Source organism: Ranitomeya imitator, chromosome 3, assembly GCF_032444005.1.
Source record: "Ranitomeya imitator isolate aRanImi1 chromosome 3, aRanImi1.pri, whole genome shotgun sequence".
In the NCBI taxonomy this organism is placed as follows: domain Eukaryota; kingdom Metazoa; phylum Chordata; class Amphibia; order Anura; family Dendrobatidae; genus Ranitomeya; species Ranitomeya imitator.
This window is the reverse complement of record NC_091284.1, coordinates 830,276,028-830,298,512: the sequence shown is the minus strand read 5'-3', so window position 1 is coordinate 830,298,512 and position 22,485 is coordinate 830,276,028. Positions and strand designations below refer to the sequence as shown.

The following is a 22,485-nucleotide window of genomic DNA, read 5'->3' as shown; positions in this document are numbered from 1 at the left end:
TATGGTATTGAGGCGGTGAACAAAAACGCCATTCTCCCAGATAGGGTCACATATTCGCATAGTTCGATGCTTCGGCCTCTGTGAGCGCGGCGGCGCAGCCTGTACGTATGGGATTTTTTACACATAATTCTTTATAACCTTTTTCTTTTACGTCTCACTGTATTTACTCGTCTCCTACTTGGAGCTGATTGTCCAACACTGTTTTTACATTTTATTCTCAGAAAATGGCGACAAAATATTCCTCATACGGGGCTGTTCGGTTGCTTATAGTAACCAGCAGGCCAGTTACCGCCCACATTGTCATAGCAACTGTTAGCACACAACTCCTCCCACCGGCACACAGGAAGGGGCGGTCCCACACGTGCTTTTTTTGATCTGCAGTGTTATTGGTCAGACGGGACGTTCATCTCCACCGTAGCCAATCAGTGAGAAGTATGGGCGCATGCTCAGTATACTGATCTGTGCGACTCCTTAATGGCGCCAAATCTGTCAGTGGCAAACTACTTCGGAAGCTCCGGGGCCGCCGCCATGGACGAGCTGTACCTGGAGAACATCGACGAGCTGATCACCGACCACAACAAGATTGTGAGGCCGCCATGATGGATAGTAGTGCTCTAATGGCCACACTGTGCTGTGTTACATGGCCCCATGTGTGCCCGATATATCCCCCCCTCCTCCTCCTCCTCCTCCTCTGCCTGCGTCGCCCCCCCCTCCTCTGCCTGCGTCGCCCCCTCCTCCTCCTCTGCCTGCGTCGCCCCCCCCTCCTCTGCCTGCGTCGCCCCCCCTCCTCTGCCTGCGTCGCCCCCCCTCCTCCTCTGCCTGCGTCGCCCCCTCCTCCTCCTCTGCCTGCGTCGCCCCCTCCTCCTCTGCCTGCGTCGCCCCCCCCTCCTCTGCCTGCGTCGCCCCCCCTCCTCCTCCTCTGCCTGCGTCGCCCCCCCTCCTCCTCCTCTGCCTGCGTCGCCCCCCCTCCTCCTCCTCTGCCTGCGTCGCCCCCCCTCCTCCTCCTCTGCCTGCGTCGCCCCCTCCTCCTCCTCTGCCTGCGTCGCCCCCCCCTCCTCTGCCTGCGTCGCCCCCCCTCCTCTGCCTGCGTCGCCCCCCCTCCTCCTCTGCCTGCGTCGCCCCCTCCTCCTCCTCTGCCTGCGTCGCCCCCTCCTCCTCTGCCTGCGTCGCCCCCCCCCTCCTCTGCCTGCGTCGCCCCCCCTCCTCCTCCTCTGCCTGCGTCGCCCCCCCTCCTCCTCCTCTGCCTGCGTCGCCCCCCCTCCTCCTCCTCTGCCTGCGTCGCCCCCCCTCCTCCTCCTCTGCCTGCGTCGCCCCCTCCTCCTCCTCTGCCTGCGTCGCCCCCTCCTCCTCCTCTGCCTGCGTCGCCCCCTCCTCCTCCTCTGCCTGCGTCGCCCCCTCCTCCTCCTCTGCCTGCGTCGCCCCCTCCCTCCTCTGCCTGCGTCGCCCCCCCTCCTCTGCCTGCGTCGCCCCCTCCTCCTCCTCTGCCTGCGTCGCCCCCTCCTCCTCCTCTGCCTGCGTCGCCCCCCCCTCCTCTGCCTGCGTCGCCCCCTCCTCCTCCTCTGCCTGCGTCGCCCCCTCCTCCTCCTCTGCCTGCGTCGCCCCCCCTCCTCTGCCTGCGTCGCCCCCTCCTCCTCCTCTGCCTGCGTCGCCCCCCCTCCTCCTCTGCCTGCGTCGCCCCCTCCTCCTCCTCTGCCTGCGTCGCCCCCCCCTCCTCTGCCTGCGTCGCCCCCTCCTCCTCCTCTGCCTGCGTCGCCCCTCCTCCTCTGCCTGCGTCGCCCCCCCTCCTCTGCCTGCGTCGCCCCCCTCCTCCTCCTCTGCCTGCGTCGCCCCCTCCTCCTCCTCTGCCTGCGTCGCCCCCCCTCCTCTGCCTGCGTCGCCCCCTCCTCCTCCTCTGCCTGCGTCGCCCCCCCTCCTCTGCCTGCGTCGCCCCCTCCTCCTCCTCTGCCTGCGTCGCCCCCCCTCCTCTGCCTGCGTCGCCCCCTCCTCCTCTGCCTGCGTCGCCCCCCCCTCCTCTGCCTGCGTCGCCCCCTCCTCCTCCTCTGCCTGCGTCGCCCCCTCCTCCTCCTCTGCCTGCGTCGCCCCCTCCTCCTCCTCTGCCTGCGTCGCCCCCCCTCCTCCTCTGCCTGCGTCGCCCCCTCCTCCTCCTCTGCCTGCGTCGCCCCCTCCTCCTCCTCTGCCTGCGTCGCCCCCCCTCCTCTGCCTGCGTCGCCCCCCCTCCTCTGCCTGCGTCGCCCCTCCTCCTCCTCTGCCTGCGTCGCCCCCCCCTCCTCTGCCTGCGTCGCCCCCTCCTCCTCCTCTGCCTGCGTCGCCCCCCCTCCTCTGCCTGCGTCGCCCCCCCCTCCTCTGCCTGCGTCGCCCCCTCCTCCTCCTCTGCCTGCGTCGCCCCCTCCTCCTCCTCTGCCTGCGTCGCCCCTCCTCCTCTGCCTGCGTCGCCCCCTCCTCCTCTGCCTGCGTCGCCCCCTCCTCCTCCTCTGCCTGCGTCGCCCCCCCTCCTCTGCCTGCGTCGCCCCCCCTCCTCTGCCTGCGTCGCCCCCTCCTCCTCCTCTGCCTGCGTCGCCCCCCCTCCTCTGCCTGCGTCGCCCCCTCCTCCTCTGCCTGCGTCGCCCCCCCCTCCTCTGCCTGCGTCGCCCCCTCCTCCTCCTCTGCCTGCGTCGCCCCCTCCTCCTCCTCTGCCTGCGTCGCCCCCTCCTCCTCCTCTGCCTGCGTCGCCCCCCCTCCTCTGCCTGCGTCGCCCCCCCTCCTCTGCCTGCGTCGCCCCTCCTCCTCCTCTGCCTGCGTCGCCCCCCCTCCTCTGCCTGCGTCGCCCCCTCCTCCTCCTCTGCCTGCGTCGCCCCCCCTCCTCTGCCTGCGTCGCCCCCCCCTCCTCTGCCTGCGTCGCCCCCTCCTCCTCCTCTGCCTGCGTCGCCCCCTCCTCCTCCTCTGCCTGCGTCGCCCCTCCTCCTCTGCCTGCGTCGCCCCCTCCTCCTCTGCCTGCGTCGCCCCCTCCTCCTCCTCTGCCTGCGTCGCCCCCCCTCCTCTGCCTGCGTCGCCCCCCCTCCTCTGCCTGCGTCGCCCCCTCCTCCTCCTCTGCCTGCGTCGCCCCCCCTCCTCTGCCTGCGTCGCCCCCTCCTCCTCCTCTGCCTGCGTCGCCCCCTCCTCCTCCTCTGCCTGCGTCGCCCCCCCCTCTTCCCGCTGTCGCCCCCCTCTTCCTCCTCTTCCCGCTGTCGCCCCCCTCTTCCTCCTCTTCCCGCTGTCGCCCCCTCTCGCCCCCCCTCTTCCCGCTGTCGCCCCCCTCTTCCTCCTCTTCCCGCTGTCGCCCCCCTCTTCCTCCTTTTCCCGCTGTCGCCCCCCTCTTCCTCCTCTTCCCGCTGTCGCCCCCCTCTTCCTCCTTTTCCCGCTGTCGCCCCCCTCTTCCTCCTCTTCCCGCTGTCGCGCCCATATTCAGCTCCTTCATTATCTCTCCTCCAGGTGACCTATAAATGGCTGAGTCACACTCTCGGGGTTCATGTGAACCAAGCCAAGCAGTGAGTATTGGGGTACAGACAGGTCCTGGTGTGCTGGGATTTGTAGTTCCTGTGCAGTGTGGCGGGCCTCCACATCTGTGCTCGCTCTTGCAGGATGCTGTATGATTACGTCACTCGGAAGAGGAAGGAGAATGTGAGCGCACAGGTGCACGTGACCTACCTGCTGAGCGGGACGTGTGTGCAGGACGGCTACCCCGTGAGTACGGCCCCCCGCAGTTATAGCGGGAGCATCCGCCGGCTTCTGACACTAGAGGGCGATGTGCACCCAGCTACAGTTAGGGCCAGAAATATTTGGACAGTGACACAATTTTCGCGAGTTGGGCTCTGCATGCCACCACATTGGATTTGAAATGAAACCTCTACAACAGAATTCAAGTGCAGATTGTGACGTTTAATTTGAAGGGTTGAACAAAAATATCTGATAGAAAATGTAGGAATTGTACACATTTCTTTACAAACACTCCACATTTTAGGAGGTCAAAAGTAATTGGACAAATAAACATAACCCAAACAAAATATTTTTATTTTCAATATTTTGTTGCAAATCCTTTGGAGGCAATCACTGCCTTAAGTCTGGAACCCATGGATATCACCAAACGCTGGGTTTCCTCCTTCTTAATGCTTTGCCAGGCCTTTACAGCCGCAGCCTTCAGGTCTTGCTTGTTTGTGGCTCTTTCCGTCTTAAGTCTGGATTTGAGCAAGTGAAATGCATGCTCAATTGGGTTTAGATCTGGAGATTGACTTGGCCATTGCAGAATGTTCCAGTTTTTGGCACTCATGAACTCCTGGGTAGCTTTGGCTGTATGCTTGGGGTCATTGTCCATCTGTACTATGAAGCGCCGTCCAATCAACTTTACAGCATTTGGCTGAATCTGGGCTGAAAGTATATCCCGGTCCACTTCAGAATTCATCCGGCTACTCTTGTCTGCTCTTATGTCATCAATAAACACAAGTGACCCAGTGCCATTGAAAGCCATGCATGCCCATGCCATCACGTTGCCTCCACCATGTTTTACAGAGGATGTGGTGTGCCTTGGATCATGTGCCGTTCCCTTTCTTCTCCCCATCATTCTGGTACAGGTTGATCTTTGTCTCATCTGTCCATAGAATACTTTTCCAGAACTGAGCTGGCTTCTTGAGGTGTTTTTCTGTAAATTTAACTCTGGCCTGTCTATTTTTGGTATTGATGAATGGTTTGCATCTAGATGTGAACCCTTTGTATTTACTGTCATGGAGTCTTCTCTTTACTGTGGACTTAGAGACAGATACACCTACTTCACTGAGAGTGTTCTGGACTTCAGTTGATGTTGTGAACGGGTTCTTCTTCACCAAATTAAGTATGCGGCGATCATCCACCACTGTTGTCATCCGTGGACGCCCAGGCCTTTTTGAGTTCCCAAGCTCACCAGTCAATTCCTTTTTTCTCAGAATGTACCCAACTGTTGATTTTGCTACTCCAAGCATGTCTGCTATCTCTCTGATGGATTTTTTCTTTTTTTTCAGCCTCAGGATGTTCTGCTTCACCTCAATTGAGAGTTCCTTTGACCGCATGTTGTCTGCTCACAGCAACAGCTTCCAAATGCAAAACCACACACCTGGAATCCACCCCTGACCTTTTAACTACTTCATTGATTACAGGTTAACGAGGGAGACGCCTTCAGAGTTAATTGCAGCCCTTAGAGTCCATTGTCCAATTACTTTTGGTCCCTTGAAAAAGAGGACGCTATGCATTACAGAGCTATGATTCCTAAACCCTTTCTCCGATTTGGATGTGGAAACTATCATATTGCAGCTGGGAGTGTGCACTTTCAGCCCATATTATATATATAATTGTATTTCTGAACATATTTTGTAAACAGCTAAAATAACAAAACTTGTGTCACTGTCCAAATATTTCTGGCCCTAACTGTATGTCCACAGCCACAGCCCTGAGCCCTTCTGTTTAACCCCACAAATGCCGCTGGCCACCAGTGAGGTTTAAGTGGCACCGTCCAAGTGCCTCCACCCTGTCCTGCCATCACTGGTTGCCGATCAGTTGTCAGGGTAACCGGGGGTCCTGCTGAGGCCTCCGCCGCCACAGACCTGGCGCTCGTACAAATCCGGTGGCTGAGATACGCTGGACATCGGAATTTGTGCTATGTACTGTAATGCTGCTGTGACCGTGCCAAGGGGGGGGGGAAGGGGTGTCCGCTGCTGTGACCGTGCCAGGGGGGGGAGGGGGTGTTTGCGTCCGCTACTGTGACCGTGGTGGGGGGGGGGGGGACGTCCGCTGCTGTGACCGTGCCAGGGGGGAAGGGCGGCCTAACTCATCTCCCCTATTGTTATTGCAGTTCCACAAGGTGGCGGTAGTGAAGGAGGAGAAGCTGGAAGGTACCGTCCTCACCTGCTCTCACACTTTGGCTCCACATCCTCTTGGTGTTTGTGGGTTTTAACCTCTTGATTTCTCCTGTTTTTTTTTTTTGTTTTTTTTTTCAGCTGCAAAGTCCAAGCTCAGCGTGGTGGCCACCGTCCACGTGTACAGCATCCAGAAGGCCACACTCAAGGACAGCGCGCCGCTCTTCAGTGCAGACTACGACATCGTCAAGAACAACCTGCAAAACTGCAATAAGTGCGTTACCGCCAAGCCGTATCCACAGCGTCCGAGCCAGGACCCTCCCCCACACTGCAGCATCAATAACGCTGTGCTACCTTCCCCAGGTTCAGTGCCATCCAGTGTCCGGCCGCCGTGCCCCGATCTCCGGAGGAAGTGGCGCAGCTCCAGAAATCGCACTACCAACCGAACGAGACGCAGAACATATCCACTACACCGGCGGTCAATGGGTTCACGTCACCACCGGCCGCCAAAGCTGCACCCCAACAGCCAAAAGGCATCATGGGAATGTTCTCACGTCCGGCGTCCAAGTCCCAAGAGGCTCAGAAAGGCACAAAACCCGAAGCCAAAGAAAGCGCTGTAAGTAATATACTCCAGAGCTGCACTCACTATTCTGCTGGTGCAGTCACTGTGTACATACATTACTGATCCTGAGTTACATCCTGTATTATACTCCAGAGCTGCACTCACTATTCTGCTGGTGCAGTCACTGTGCACATACATTACATTACTGATCCTGAGTTACCTCCTGTATTATACCCCAGAGCTGCACTCACTATTCTGCTGGTGCAGTCACTGCGTACATACATTACATTACTGATCCTGAGTTACATCCTGTATTAGACCCCAGAGCTGCACTCACTATTCTGCTGGTGCAGTCACTGTGTACATACATTACTGATCCTGAGTTACCTCCTGTATTATACTCCAGAGCTGCACTCACTATTCTGCTGGTGCAGTCACTGTGTACATACATTGCATTACTGATCCTGAGTTACATCCTGTATTATACCCCAGAGCTGCACTCACTATTCTGCTGGTGCAGTCACTGTGTACATACATTACATTACTGATCCTGAGTTACATCCTGTATTATACTCCAGAGCTGCACTCACTATTCTGCTGGTGCAGTCACTGTGTACATACATTGCATTACTGATCCTGAGTTACATCCTGTATTATACCCCAGAGCTGCACTCACTATTCTGCTGGTGCAGTCACTGTGTACATACATTACTGATCCTGAGTTACATCCTGTATTATACTCCAGAGCTGCACTCACTATTCTGCTGGTGCAGTCACTGTGCACATACATTACATTACTGATCCTGAGTTACCTCCTGTATTATACCCCAGAGCTGCACTCACTATTCTGCTGGTGCAGTCACTGCGTACATACATTACATTACTGATCCTGAGTTACATCCTGTATTAGACCCCAGAGCTGCACTCACTATTCTGCTGGTGCAGTCACTGTGTACATACATTACTGATCCTGAGTTACCTCCTGTATTATACTCCAGAGCTGCACTCACTATTCTGCTGGTGCAGTCACTGTGTACATACATTGCATTACTGATCCTGAGTTACATCCTGTATTATACCCCAGAGCTGCACTCACTATTCTGCTGGTGCAGTCACTGTGTACATACATTACATTACTGATCCTGAGTTACATCCTGTATTATACTCCAGAGCTGCACTCACTATTCTGCTGGTGCAGTCACTGTGTACATACATTGCATTACTGATCCTGAGTTACATCCTGTATTATACCCCAGAGCTGCACTCACTATTCTGCTGGTGCAGTCACTGTGTACATACATTACATTACTGATCCTGAGTTACATCCTGTATTATACCCCAGAGCTGCACTCACTATTCTGCTGGTGCAGTCACTGTGTACATACATTACATTACTGATCCTGAGTTACATCCTGTATTATACTCCAGAGCTGCACTCAATATTCTGCTGGTGCAGTCACTGTGTACATACATTACTGATCCTGAGTTACATCCTGTATTATACTCCAGAGCTGCACTCACTATTCTGCTGGTGCAGTCACTGTGTACATACATTACATTACTGATCCTGAGTTACATCCTGTATTAGACCCCAGAGCTGCACTCACTATTCTGCTGGTGCAGTCAGTGTACATACATTACATTACTGATCCTGAGTTACCTCCTGTATTATACTCCAGAGCTGCAGTCACTGTGTACATACATTACATTACTGATCCTGAGTTACATCCTGTATTATACTCCAGAGCTGCACTCACTATTCTGCTGGTGCAGTCACTGTGTACATACATTACTGATCCTGAGTTACCTCCTGTATTATACCCCAGAGCTGCACTCACTATTCTGCTGGTGCAGTCACTGTGTACATACATTACATTACTGATCCTGAGTTACCTCCTGTATTATACCCCAGAGCTGCACTCACTATTCTGCTGGTGCAGTCACTGTGTACATACATTACATTACTGATCCTGAGTTACATCCTGTATTATACTCCAGAGCTGCACTCACTATTCTGCTGGTGCAGTCACTGTGTACATACATTACATTACTGATCCTGAGTTACCTCCTGTATTATACTCCAGAGCTGCACTCACTATTCTGCTGGTGCAGTCACTGTGTACATACATTACATTACTGATCCTGAGTTACCTCCTGTATTATACCCCAGAGCTGCACTCACTATTCTGCTGGTGCAGTCACTGTGTACATACATTACATTACTGATCCTGAGTTACATCCTGTATTATACCCCAGAGCTGCACTCACTATTCTGCTGGTGCAGTCACTGTGTACATACATTACATTACTGATCCTGAGTTACCTCCTGTATTATACCCCAGAGCTGCACTCACTATTCTGCTGGTGCAGTCACTGTGTACATACATTACATTACTGATCCTGAGTTACATCCTGTATTATACTCCAGAGCTGCACTCACTATTCTGCTGGTGCAGTCACTGTGTACATACATTACATTACTGATCCTGAGTTACCTCCTGTATTATACTCCAGAGCTGCACTCACTATTCTGCTGGTGCAGTCACTGTGTACATACATTACATTACTGATCCTGAGTTACCTCCTGTATTATACCCCAGAGCTGCACTCACTATTCTGCTGGTGCAGTCACTGTGTACATACATTACATTACTGATCCTGAGTTACATCCTGTATTATACCCCAGAGCTGCACTCACTATTCTGCTGGTGCAGTCACTGTGTACATACATTACATTACTGATCCTGAGTTACCTCCTGTATTATACCCCAGAGCTGCACTCACTATTCTGCTGTGGTCACCATGTACATTCATTAGTGTATTTTGCGATGTTGTCTGCAGTTATGTTGCTGACAGTTTCCGGTATCGTACAGTAGCAGGAGTTCAGCTCTGGATGCGGTTGAAGTTTTGTAGATATGTGACCTGTTATTTTCTGGAGACTTTCTCACTGTTTTTCCCTTTTTTTTTTCTTTTCTCCAGGTTCCTGAATCCAGCAGTAAACCATCCGCTAAATCCAGCGCCATGAACAACTTCTTTGGGAAAGCGTCTATGAGTGAGTAGTCACTGAGGGGCCCCAAATGGTAACATCTCAATTACCGTATTTTCTCTGATCGCCCATGACGGCACCACGGAGAGAGGGGATCCGCCCACCAAGGACAGGAAACCTACGGATAAAAAGGCGGTACCACTTTCCTGCATCAGTTGGTTTCCTGTCCTTGATGGGAGACCTACGGACTTACCAGTCAGCGTTGGAATTCCGGGGCCAACCAGTCCGATTCAGGCAGCTGGGGTCCCTCTGCCTCGGCTGGGGTGGTGACCCGAGGCACCACCGCTGGGGGCTAGTGGGCCTCAAGGGTGCGTGGAGGAGGTGACAAGGAGTTCGCGGTCACCTCCTCAGGTAAGATGCAGCAGCGGCAACATCCAGGGGGGTCCCTCTGTGGTTGCGGGAGGTGCGGCGTGGCCCTCCTCTAGCTCGCGTCAGCCTGCACACTGCAACACCATCGGGCTTGCAGAGCCGCGCAATAAGGGTCTGCATAGGACCGGGGGTGCCGGTCAGCAGCGCCATATCTGTACTCCGGGCGCCATCTTGGAAAGTCGGCGCATGCCCGGAACTGCGCTGGTCTCGCGAGACGCCGGGGCGCCGCGGAAGCGACTGCGTCGGCGTTCGGCGCTCCTCGCCGTAGTCTGGACGCTCCATAGATCCCGACATGACGCTTAGGCGTTCTACAAGACGCAGGTGCGTCTGCGCAGGCGCCAGCGTTTCAGCGCTCCTCGTGCCGGCCGGGCGCTACTGCGCAGGCGCCGGGAAGGAAGAAAAAAAAAAAAGAGGAGCGGCGGGAAAGTTTAAATGGGAGGATTTACTTCCCCCCAGTGGCTCTGCAGTATATTGGCAGGAGCCTCAGGAGCAGTCGTGTCAGCGCCATCGTAGCAAGTGTTGTTTTGCGCAGACCAGCAGCAGCAGTATGAGCGACCCGGCATCTCCCTTGCCTGAATCACCTCCACCTATAGCATCGCCGCAGCAGCAAAAAAGGCGGCAGCAGAAAGGTTACCAGGACACCAGCAAAGAACGCCAAAGGTCTCAACACAGCAAGGAGTCCAGCACGGCGTCGGGGGGAAAAAGCCAGAGGCTGAGAATTCCCAACCGGTATTTATGGGTCCTGGAGGTGGTAAGTTGATCTTCGTGAAAGTTAGAGACAGTAAGATTATTATTTGTCTCTTTTAGGGGAGGAAAAGCGTAGGTAAAACCAAGCACAAGGTCTGTGCCATCTGTAAAGAGGATCTTCCACTCGCCTGGGAGAAGCAGCTATGTAATTCCTGCATACAGCAGACGGTATCAGAAAGCCTGCCCGGGTTTGCAACAGATCTTAAAAACCTGATTAAAGAGCAGGTGGAAGACACCTTTAAATCCCTTAAAAGGGGAAGAAAACGGAGAAGGACCAGACACAGGTCCCCGTCCCCAGTCTCTAAATCTGACAGCGATAGTGCGAGTTCGGTATCCTCCGACTCCTCCTCCGCATCTTCGTCATCCACTTCTTCCTCAGGAGGTCACAATTGTTTCCCATTAGAGGACACTGATGGCCTCATAAAGGCAGTGAGGAGTACTATGGGGTTAGTAGACTCCCACCCTAAAAAATCAGCACAAGACATTATGTTTGGGGGCTTAGAACAAAAAAAGAGGAGAGCTTTTCCGCTTAATGAAACAATTGCAGCGCTAATCAAAAAGGAATGGAAAAAACCCATGAAAAAGACTCTCCTAACTCCCAAAAGGAAATACCCCTTTGAGGATGAATCCTGCTCCTTTTGGGAAAAAGCGCCCAAATTAGATGTAGCAATAGCGAAAGCATCAAAGAAATTCGCTCTCCCGTTCGAGGACATGTGGGTCCCAAAAGACCCTATGGACAAGAAGGCGGATGTCTTCCTCAAGGGCTCTTGGGAGTCAGCGGGAGGAGGCCTGAAACCGGCAGTGGCAGCAGCATGCACATCCTGCTCCCTAATGATCTGGTTAAATCAACTAGAGGGTCAATTAAAGGGGAAAACTTCCCGAGACTTGATGCTGAAGACATTACCCGTAATAAGGGGAGCTGCGGCCTTTCTGGCTGACGCCTCGGCAGACTCTATAAGATTAGCTGCCAGGCCGGCAGTATTTGCTAATGCGGCCAGGCGTGCCCTCTGGCTTAAGAATTGGCCTGGCGATCTACAAACAAAAACAAAATTGTGTACTAAAGACATACTGATAGGGAATTTAGATTGTGAGCCCCATCGGGGACAGTGATGATAATGTGTGCAAAACTGTAAAGCGCTGCGGAATATGTTAGCGCTATATAAAAATAAAGATTATTATTATTATTATTACTATCCCCTGCGAAGGGGAGTTTTTGTTCGGTTCCACATTAGATGATATCTTGGAAAAAGCAGGGGACAAGAAAAAGTCCTTTCCCTCTCTAGGTCTCCCCTCTTACCGGAAGCCCTTTCGGAACAAGAGGTTTTTCCGTAAGAACCCTGGGAGAGGCCAGGGAAAGTGGGAGGATAAGAGGAACAAGAACAAGGGGTACATCTTTAACAAAAACCCCAGCGATACCATGAAGCCTTCTCAATGAAGGTTCGCCCCAGGTGGGAGGGAGATTATCTCTCTTTCTCCCAGCCTGGAAAAAGATTACCTCCAGTCAATGGATTCTAAACATCATAGAATCAGGTCTGAGGCTGACATTCAAAAAATGGCCCCGTCCCTCTTTTACGATGACATCTATAAGATATTCGGCAGAAGAACAGCTGGCACTGGAAAACGAGGTCATCGGGCTAGTAAAAAAGGGAGTACTTCTGGAGGTTCCCCCACAAGAAAGAGGGCAAGGGTACTATTCCCCTCTATTCCTGAGGAAGAAACCAGACGGTTCCTTCAGGACCATTATAAATCTAAAAAAACTAAACGATTACTTGGACGTTCAAGCATTCAAGATGGAAACGATAAAATCTTCTATCAAAATGTTGTTTCCCCAATGCTTCATGGTGGTCCTGGACTTAAAGGACGCATATTATCACGTCCCAATACACAAGGATCACCAGAGGTTCCTCAGGATGGCAGTTCTCATCAGGGGAGTCCTAAATCACTTCCAATTTTCAGCTCTACCATTTGGCCTTGCCATAGCCCCGAGGGTTTTCACAAAGCTGATAGCAGAGGTAATGGCTCACCTCAGGGAAGAAAATACCCTAATCGTTCCATATCTGGACGATTTCTTGGTGATAGGCTCCTCCCGCAACATTGCGAGGATCAACTGGCAATAGTGATGCATTCTTTAAAGGAATTGGGCTGGCTAATAAACATAGAGAAATCCAGACTAATGCCTTCTCAGGTCCAGGAGTACCTAGGTCTCACTCTAGACTCCAAAAAGATGGAGTGTCGGCTCCCAGAGAACAAGATACAAAAACTAAAAAGTTTAGTATCAAGAACCCAATCTCTCCCCTCCATAACACTCCGTCAGGCCATGTCCCTCTTAGGCTCCATGACCTCTTGTATTCCAGCGGTCCAGTGGGCCCAATTACATTCGAGAGTCCTTCAATGGCAGATATTATCGGAGCAAATCCATCTAGGAGGGCATTTAGACGGGCAGTTGACTCTATCTCCTCGCACCAATCACTCACTAACATGGTGGAAATCGCAGGAAAATCTTTCCCAGGGAGTCCCATGGGTAATTCAGGTCTCGAAAGTCCTGACTACAGACGCAAGCCCTTCAGGGTGGGGGGCCCATCTGGGCGACCTAGTAGCCCAGGGCATTTGGTCTCCATCTCTGGTAAACAAATCCTCCAACATGAAGGAGCTCCTTGCAGTAAAATTCGGCCTTCAAGAATTTTTGGGGGTCCTTCACTCTCACCATGTAAGAGTAATGTCGGACAACCGGGTGGTAGTATCTTACCTAAATCACCAGGGGGTACCCGTTCCAAAAATCTAATGGAAGTGACCGACTCAATCCTGCAAATAGCCGAGAGCAACCTCTTATCCCTAACAAGCTTACACGTAAGGGGAGTAGACAACTAGAAAGCAGACTTCCTCAGCCGGTCCAGCCTAAAACAGGGGGAGTGGGAACTAAATCGGTCAATATTCACCCAGATCACAGAAAGATGGGGTGTTCCCAAAATAGATCTCTTCGCGAGCCATCTAAACAAAAAAGTAGCCTCCTTTTGCTCCTTATCTCCTCTGGGGAACCCAGTAGCGGTGGACGCTTTCCTGATATCTTGCAGTCACCATCTTGTCTATGCCTTCCCTCCTCTTATTCTGATTCCAGCAGTGCTGAGGAAGATTCGGGAGGACGGGGCGCTGGTCATCCTAATTGCCCCGTTCTAGCCGAAGAGACCTTGGTTCTCATGGATGAGGAAGATGTCAATATCCGACCCTTGGGTATTACCAGACCTTCAGGATCTATTGTCGCAGGGCCCAGTCTGTCATCCACGAGTCAAGAACTTGCACTTGACAGCTTGGCTCTTGAAAGGAAATTATTAGAGAGCAGAGGATTCTCTCCGGGGCTAATCTCAACTCTGTTACAAAGTAGGAAGCCGGTTACAACAAAACAATACGGCAAGGTATGGAAAAAATTTCTGTCTTCTTCAGGTGTAAGAATAGGGAAAGAAATTCCCCTTACTTCCATACTAGAATTCCTACAAAATGGGTTGGAGATGGGGTTGGCCACTAGTACCCTAAAAGTTCATGTGGCAGCTTTGGGAGCCCTATTCAATTTTGACTTGGCTTCAAACAGATGGGTCTCTAGATTTATCAGGGCAGCAGGAAGATCGAGGCCTCTTCCAGTAAAAGTTGTTCCTCAATGGGACTTAAACTTGGTCCTTAAAGCCCTGACTAGTACTCCATTTGAACCATTACGCGAAGCTTCACTGAAAAATTTATCTCTAAAAACTGCTCTGTTAATCGCCCTCACTTCTGCCCGTAGGGTTAGCGACTTACAGGCTCTCTCAGCCAATCCTCCCTACACACAATTTCTAGAGGATAGGGTCATTTTAAAAACAGACCCAGCATATCTCCCGAAAGTGGCTTCAAAATTTCACAGGTCCCAAGAGAGATCTCTCCCCTCCTTCTGTCCCAACCCTAAAAATAAGGAGGAACAAACATTACATACACTAGATGTAAAAAGGTGTCTCTTACATTACATAGAAGCCACTAGAGAGAGTAAGGAGGATCCCTCTCTGTTTGTGTGTTTCCAGGGTCCCCGGAAGGGGAAAAAAAGCATCCAAAGCCACCATAGCAAGATGGATCACGGACGCCATCAGTCTCTCATACTCGGCAAGTGGAGTGTCCGTTCCCGGGGAGGTTAAGGCTCACTCAACGAGGGCAGTGGCAACTTCCTGGGCGGAGAAGGCCGGAGCTTCCATAGACCAGATATGTAGAGCTGCTACCTGGTCCTCACCATCCACATTCTATAGGCACTATAGATTGGACCTAATCTCCTCTTCAGACCTTACTTTTGGTAAAAGGGTTCTGGAGGCGGTGGTCCCTCCCTGAATGTACTATCTATGCAATTCTCTCCGTGGTGCCGTCATGGGCGATCAGAGAAAAATATAGTTCTTACCGATAACGGTATTTCTCTGAGCCCATGACGGCACCCGTACATTCCCTCCCTTCACTTATGGGTGCGCACATCAAATTAGTGCCATAGTCTATTTATAGTCTTTAAACACGCGGTATCTCGTTATGATAAACAGTTAAAATTTACAAATGTTTTAGTAGTCTCCCATCGTTCTCTATGTAAACAACTGATGCAGGAGAGTGGTACCGCCTTTTTATCCGTAGGTTTCCTGTCCTTGGTGGGCGGATCCCCTCTCTCCGTGGTGCCGTCATGGGCTCAGAGAAATACCGTTATCGGTAAGAACTATATTTTTTCGGATTATAAGACGCGCCTCTATTTTTCCCCCAAATTGGAGGGGGAGTGCACCTAATAATGTGAATATACCTTACCGGCTGCAGTGGAGCAGGGTCACTGCTGGAGGAGGCAGGAGTGGGGCGATGCTGCGGACCCCAGACTGGGAGAAAGGGGTGTGCGATGCTGCGGGTGTTCAGTGGTGCGGGGGCACTGCCGACATTTTGTGAAAGCCCAGAGCCCCCGCACTTCCATGGATTACTATGCGGTGGGCTCCGGGAACATGGCTCCCGGGGGCGGTGCATGTGCTGATGGACATCTTGGCGCTGGGAACTCATCTCCCGAGATCTCCATCAGCACATGCACCGCCCCCGGCAGCCTTGTTCCCGGAGTCTACCGAATAGTAATCCATGGAAGTCCGGGGGCTCTGGGCTTTCTCAAAATGTCGTCAGGGCCCCCGCACATCCGAACACCCCTTTCTCCCCACTCCTGTCTCCGCCAGCAGAAAAGTTTTGTTTTTCTATTTTTCTCCCTAAAACTTGGGGTGCGTCTTATAAACCGTAAAATATCTTATCACCCATAGTCTGTACAAATCCACTGTTCTCAGGTGTGAAAATTAAAGTAAAATAATGTGGTTGCATAAATGTACTAATACTGTGTATTTCTGACATTCTGTCTTTTTGGTTTGGGGCCGATCACTCGGCTCATCTAGAACTGGAGATTCTCGCCCCTCGTTTCTTACACAGCTCCACATCTGTCAGATTGTGGGGACATCTCCTGTGTACAGCGCCCTCTTCAGGTCACCACAGATTGCGGGGGCATCTCCTGTGTACAGCGTCCTCTTCAGGTCACCACAGATTGCGGGGACATCTCCTGTGTACGGCGGCCTCTTCAGGTCACCACAGATTGCGGGGGCATCTCCTGTGTACAGCGCCCTCTTCAGGTCACCACAGATTGCGGGGACATCTCCTGTGTACAGCGCCCTCTTCAGATCACCACAGATTGCGGGGGCATCTCCTGTGTACAGCGCCCTCTTCAGGTCACCACAGATTGTGGGGACATCTCCTGTGTACAGCGCCCTCTTCAGGTCACCACAGATTGCGGGGGCATCTCCTGTGTACAGCGTCCTCTTCAGGTCACCACAGATTGCGGGGACATCTCCTGTGTACGGCGGCCTCTTCAGGTCACCACAGATTGCGGGGACATCTCCTGTGTACAGCGCCCTCTTCAGGTCACCACAGATTGCGGGGACATCTCCTGTGTACAGCGCCCTCTTCAGATCACCACAGATTGCGGGGACATCTCCTGTGTAGAGCGCCCTCTTCAGGTCACCACAGATTGCGGGGACATCTCCTGTGTAGAGCGTCCTCTTCAGGTCACCACAGATTGCGGGGGCATCTCCTGTGTACAGCGCCCTCTCCAGGTCACCACAGATTGCGGGGACATCTCCTGTGTAGAGCGTCCTCTTCAGGTCACCACAGATTGCGGGGACATCTCCTGTGTAGAGCGTCCTCTTCAGGTCACCACAGATTGCGGGGGCATCTCCTGTGTACAGCGCCCTCTTCAGGTCACCACAGATTGCGGGGACATCTCCTGTGTAGAGCGTCCTCTTCAGGTCACCACAGATTGCGGGGGCATCTCCTGTGTACAGCCTCCTCTTCAGGTCACCACAGATTGCAGAGGGCATCTCCTGTGTACAGCGCCCTCTTCAGGTCACCACAGATTGCGGGGACATCTCCTGTGTACAGCGCCCTCTTCAGGTCACCACAGATTGCGGGGCATCTCCTGTGTACAGCGCCCTCTTCAGGTCACCACAGATTGCGGGGACATCTCCTGTGTACAGCGCCCTCTTCAGGTCACCACAGATTGCGGGGCATCTCCTGTGTACAGCGTCCTCTTCAGGTCACCACAGATTGCGGGGACATCTCCTGTGTACGGCGGCCTCTTCAGGTCACCACAGATTGCGGGGACATCTCCTGTGTACGGCGGCCTCTTCAGGTCACCACAGATTGCGGGGACATCTCCTGTGTACAGCGCCCTCTTCAGGTCACCACAGATTGCGGGGGCATCTCCTGTGTACGGCGGCCTCTTCAGGTCACCACAGATTGCGGGGCATCTCCTGTGTACGGCGCCCTCTTCAGATCACCACAGATTGCGGGGACATCTCCTGTGTACAGCGCCCTCTTCAGGTCACCACAGATTGCGGGGACATCTCCTGTGTACAGCGCCCTCTTCAGATCACCACAGATTGCGGGGACATCTCCTGTGTAGAGCGCCCTCTTCAGGTCACCACAGATTGCGGGGCATCTCCTGTGTACAGCGCCCTCTTCAGGTCACCACAGATTGCGGGGCATCTCCTGTGTAGAGCGCCCTCTTCAGGTCACCACAGATTGCGGGGCATCTCCTGTGTACAGCGCCCTCTTCAGGTCACCACAGATTGCGGGGCATCTCCTGTGTAGAGCGCCCTCTTCAGGTCACCACAGATTGCGGGGCATCTCCTGTGTACAGCGCCCTCTTCAGGTCACCACAGATTGCGGGGACATCTCCTGTGTAGAGCGTCCTCTTCAGGTCACCACAGATTGCGGGGCATCTCCTGTGTACAGCGCCCTCTTCAGGTCACCACTTGGGTTAAGGTCCTGGGTCAGGCTGGGCCGTTCCAGAATGTCCATCTTCTGGAAAATGCTTCCTTTTGCTTTTTTTCGAGGTTGCTTAGGGTCGTTGTCATGTAGAAAACTGAAATTCCTCATCTTCAGCCTTTTAGCAGAGGCCGGAAGGTTTTGATGCATATTTGTCTGATATTTGGACTGTTCATAATCCTCCTCAACCTTTCACTAAAGCTCTATTTCCAGCTGCTGCTGAAAAATGGCCTCAAAAGCACAATGGTTCCCCCACCATGCCTCACTGTGGGGATGGTGGTCTTCTGGTGAGTCGCAGCATTGGGTTTGCACTTTTCAGAATTATTGCCCAAAAGTTCCTCCTTTTGGTCTTTTCAGACCGTATCTTGTTCCCCACATGCTTTTAGTGACATAATGGAGGTTTTCACAGAACATCGCCGGGCCTCGGTATTTTTCTTTGTAAAGCTTGCCACCGACCTCACAGGCCGGACACATGAAGAAAATGGAAGATGTTGGTCACCTGCAGGACACAACCAGGAAAAGACAGAAATTCCTGCAGCTCCTTTAATGTTGCTGTCGGCCTCTTGGCTGCTTCACAGAGGAATTTTCTTCTCTTCCTTCTTGAGGGACATCCAGTTCAGGTGATGTCACTGTTGGGCCAAAGTTCAGCTCCTGCTTGATGTCTTTAGTGTCCATGGTAGATCTGATGTTTGTCCCTTCTCCTAACTGACAACTTTCCTCACTTAGATCCTCTGCTGTGTTGTCAGCTGTTTACTGACCCGAAAATGTCAGGAAAATCCTAGAATAGCGACGCTTTCCATGGAGTTAATCAGAACCACTGTACATGTCAGCGGCCGAACGCTGACTACTTTGTAACATGGGGATAAATGTGATCGGCTGATTCTGAGCACAATCGCAATTATAAGAGGGTGCTCACACTTATGCAACCACGTTTTTTTAGTTTTGTGTTTTTCCGCTCAGTGGTTTCGAAATGGATTTTTTTCAGATTATATGGGAGATTAAAAGTGGAAAAAGTTCTGAAATGGTTCTTTTTGGCAGGATTATTTATACATGACGAAAATCTGATATTTTAATGCGGGTGTGAGTGCAGCTGTGGAGTATAATGCAGGATCGGCAATGTGTGCAGTTATTTCCTCCTTCCAGCCGGTCACGTTTGACATTTTATTCTCTCTCCTTTCAGATAAAGTGAAGGAGTCTCCCCCCACTGAGACTCTGAAGGAGGAGAAGGCGGCAGCTCAGCAGGTCCCGTCCCCAGAGAACAAGGAACCTGAACCCCCGAAAGCAGCAGCTAAAAGCAAGAAAAGGTGTCTGCATCTTTGCCCTTCACGACAGGGCCAGTTGTTTGTTGTTTTTTTTTTGGTTTTTTTTTTTGCCCTTTTTCATTTTCTTCCAAAAGCCATAACTTTTTCCCTCCCTTCATCCGCGTGATGGTTTATTTATCACATTTTGTGGACCACAAGACGCAATCCAAATTTTGGGCGGAAAATAGGCAAAATTTTAAAATAAAATGGTGGTGCGACTTAACGATTTTTCTTTTTTTTTTTTTTTTGTAGCTTAGAGGAGGGCGGTGGCAGGAGTGGGGTGATGCCCTGGGTTTGGGAGTTGGCGGTGCAACACTGCGGGCCCTGGGTTGTGAGGAGGCGATGCGGGCTTGGGAGGAATCGGGTGTCCCGGCGGTGCAACGCTGTGGGCCCTGGGCTTGGGACGAAGGGGGTGTCCCGGCGGTGCGATGCTGCGGGCCCTGGGCTTGGGAGGAATCGGGTGTCCCGGCGGTGCGATGCTGCGGGCCCTGGGTTTTCATAATGTCGGCAGTCCCAAGATCTCAATCTGTGCATGTGTCGTAGCCTCCAGCGGCCATTTTCCTGAAGCCCACCGCAGGGAAATGAATGGGAAGGGTACTCCGTTCACTGCCGACATTTTATGAAACCCAGTGCCCGCAGCTTCGCCCCTCTGCTACCGCCGCCAGCTTCCTGCAGCAGTGACCCTGCCTCCTCCGCAGCTGCCACCCTCAGTAAGCTACTTTCAGATAAGACGCATCACCATGTTCCTTGTAAATTTGCGGGGAAAATGCGTCTTATAATCCGAAAAATGCAGCATCTTTTGCAGGACAAGTCGTGCAGAATGTTATAATTCACTTCAGTTTATAAAGGTCTAAAAAAACGTGGAAAACCTTTTCCTGCGATCCATCAAACCAATTTCAGCAGAATTCTGGTGTAAATGACTCTGAGCTTTTGGCGTTTTCGCACCGGTTTCCCTCGGCTCCGCCTCTCTGGCCGGACGGAGGGGACATCGCGTCTCTATAGATCGCAGGCTGACAACCTCCTGGTTAAACTTTTCTGTTTTAGTAAAGCGAAGAGGGTGGAGTTGTCAGACAGTGACGAGGAGCCGGACAAGCTGGTGAAGAAGCGGCGGAGGATCAAGAAGCCGCAGTCTGACAGCAGCGATGACGAGGGCGGTAGGTGGCAGTGACCCGTCTGCGCTGGCACGGGCAGTTCTCACCCTCACGGGCGTCTTTCACACCCACACACTGTTTGTTGTGCTCAGAGTAATCTCCCGCCATGCCGTCTGCCAAAACATCGCCATCCATCCCACCACAGAGCGCCCGCGTCAGCGCTGCCCGCCGGCCAGTGTCGCCTGCTCGTCACTCTCCACGCCCGCTCTGGCTTTGATGTGTGTTTGCGTTCGTCGCTGTCCCACCGAGCCGCGAGGTTTAGTCACAGGTGGAGCTCTGAGCCGTGTTAATAAGATCTGGCGGCGGCCGCTGTGCCTAGGGGGGCTGCATGTGCCGGTGTGTGAGGGTCGCCGGAGCCCTTGACACTGCGTCAGCCGTATTTTATCTGTGTCGCTTTTTACTGGACTGGAAAAGGTCAGTTCCCGAGGGGGCCGCCACAAGGCGTTAGCGCTAAGGCATCGAGGGGATTAACCCCGACTCCAGGTTTACGGCGTGTGGTCCAAGAGCATTTAAAGGGGCAGCTGCAAACTATAAACCATTCATGTAATCTGCGGTGATGTTTTGGTGCTCCGTGGCTCTCGATTACCCCTTTTCGAGGGACTGAACATTGTGATTTCTTACCTGCAGTTGTTCCTTTGTCTCCGGATGTAAAGACGACGTCGCCTCCTCCTCCTCCTCCTCCTCCTCCTGAGCCGGTCGTGAAGATGGAGACAGAACTGCAGGTGATATGAAGCCCCTCGGGGCGCTCTGTTACCCTTTTTTTTTTTTTTTTTTTTTTTTTTTTTTTTTTGGAGTAATGTATCAGTTTTGTTTTTTTTTTTGTTTTCTTACCAGACGCAGCCCAGAGAAAAGGGGAAAAAACGGAAACGCGTTCTGAAATCCAAGATGTTCATGGACAGTGACGGCTCCATGGGTAAGAGACCCTGCGGGAAGAATCTGAGAACGGCCCGCACCATCTCAAGGGTCAGCGTGTCCTGGCATCATATTGACCTGCCGGGAGCACTGGTTCTACACCCTGTAAATCAGGGTGGGGGTCTGCAGGTTGTGGCGGCATTTTGGTGCCAGATCCATCCCGGCTTCATTTCATGCTGCAGTGACGGGAAGCAGAGATCCTGAAATGGTTGGGAACTGAAGTACAAAGCTGTCGGTGAAGTGTCCGATGGCGAATCCTGCCAGAGATCTTTTATTCCATAGTGGTTGCCCCCCGGGTTATCGATCATGGGGGGGGGGGGGGGAATCACGTGATTCAGCCCTAGTTGCGTCATTTGATACCCTCGATGTCATTTAACCCTTCGTGACTCCCTTCCATTTTGCAGTGACAGAGAAGGTGTATGAGAGCGAGTCCTGCACGGATAGCGGAGAAGAGTTACCGGTGTCAAAACCGTCAGCAAAACCGTCCACAGCCGGCAAAACCGAGGCAAAGACTGCGAAGAAGACGGCGGCTGCCAGCAAGGGGGGAACCAAGCAGGCGTCAATCATGGGGTTTTTCCAGAAGAAGTGAGTGTGAACCCACATGGTGTGGAGATAATCCCAGGACGCATCCCGTGTGGTCGGACGGTGACATCCAGACTGTGGACATTCACTGAACGGCGAAACATTGCTGGTCGTCTGGTGATGAAGATCCATCATTGCTCCACCGGGCAGAGCAGCCGCTCAGTGCTCTGGGAAAGGGGAGTGGCGAGCTGTGACAGTGATGGGATCGGTGGTCACCCAGGTTCAGTTTTGAGACTCTTTGACTCTGGGTTGTAATATTGTAAATGATCTATTATTTTTTTTTTTACGCTGTGTATTATAAATCTGCTATTCTCATGCAGCGGTCAGGTTTGCCCGGCGGGCGTTCAGCAGGGTGACCGGTGACCCTACACTGCGGCCGCCAACTGACCGTCTACCTGTAATGTGGGGTCTATTAAAAGTTGCAGTTTCACAAATAACTTTCCATATCTGAGTCTGTGCTGCCCGTGACTCCACACGTCAACTCCGGAAATGCTCTGTGCTGCTGGGCCACCACCAGTATGTAATGGTCAGTCTGGTAACCTCCCACCAGTACAGTGCTCTCCTGAAATACTCTGCACTGCTGTGCACCAGGTCTCTGTACCCATGTGACCAGATTAGCAGGATTCTTTCCTAAAAAAAAAAAATA

General features: G+C 52.7%; 1 protein-coding gene across 1 annotated transcript; it reads left to right on the top strand.

The window, feature by feature from the left end:
* Positions 1-434: 434 nt before the first annotated feature.
* POLD3 (DNA polymerase delta 3, accessory subunit) lies at positions 435-22,276 on the top strand. The gene is made up of 12 exons (XM_069759467.1): positions 435-585; positions 3,448-3,503; positions 3,597-3,699; positions 5,834-5,873; positions 5,979-6,111; positions 6,201-6,453; positions 9,379-9,451; positions 19,074-19,197; positions 20,239-20,348; positions 20,973-21,067; positions 21,180-21,258; positions 21,662-22,276. The coding sequence occupies exons 1-12, from the start codon at positions 475-477 to the stop codon at positions 21,844-21,846; spliced, it is 1,362 nt and encodes a 453-aa protein (XP_069615568.1). The 5' UTR covers positions 435-474; the 3' UTR covers positions 21,847-22,276.
* The last annotated feature ends 209 nt before the right edge of the window (positions 22,277-22,485 follow it).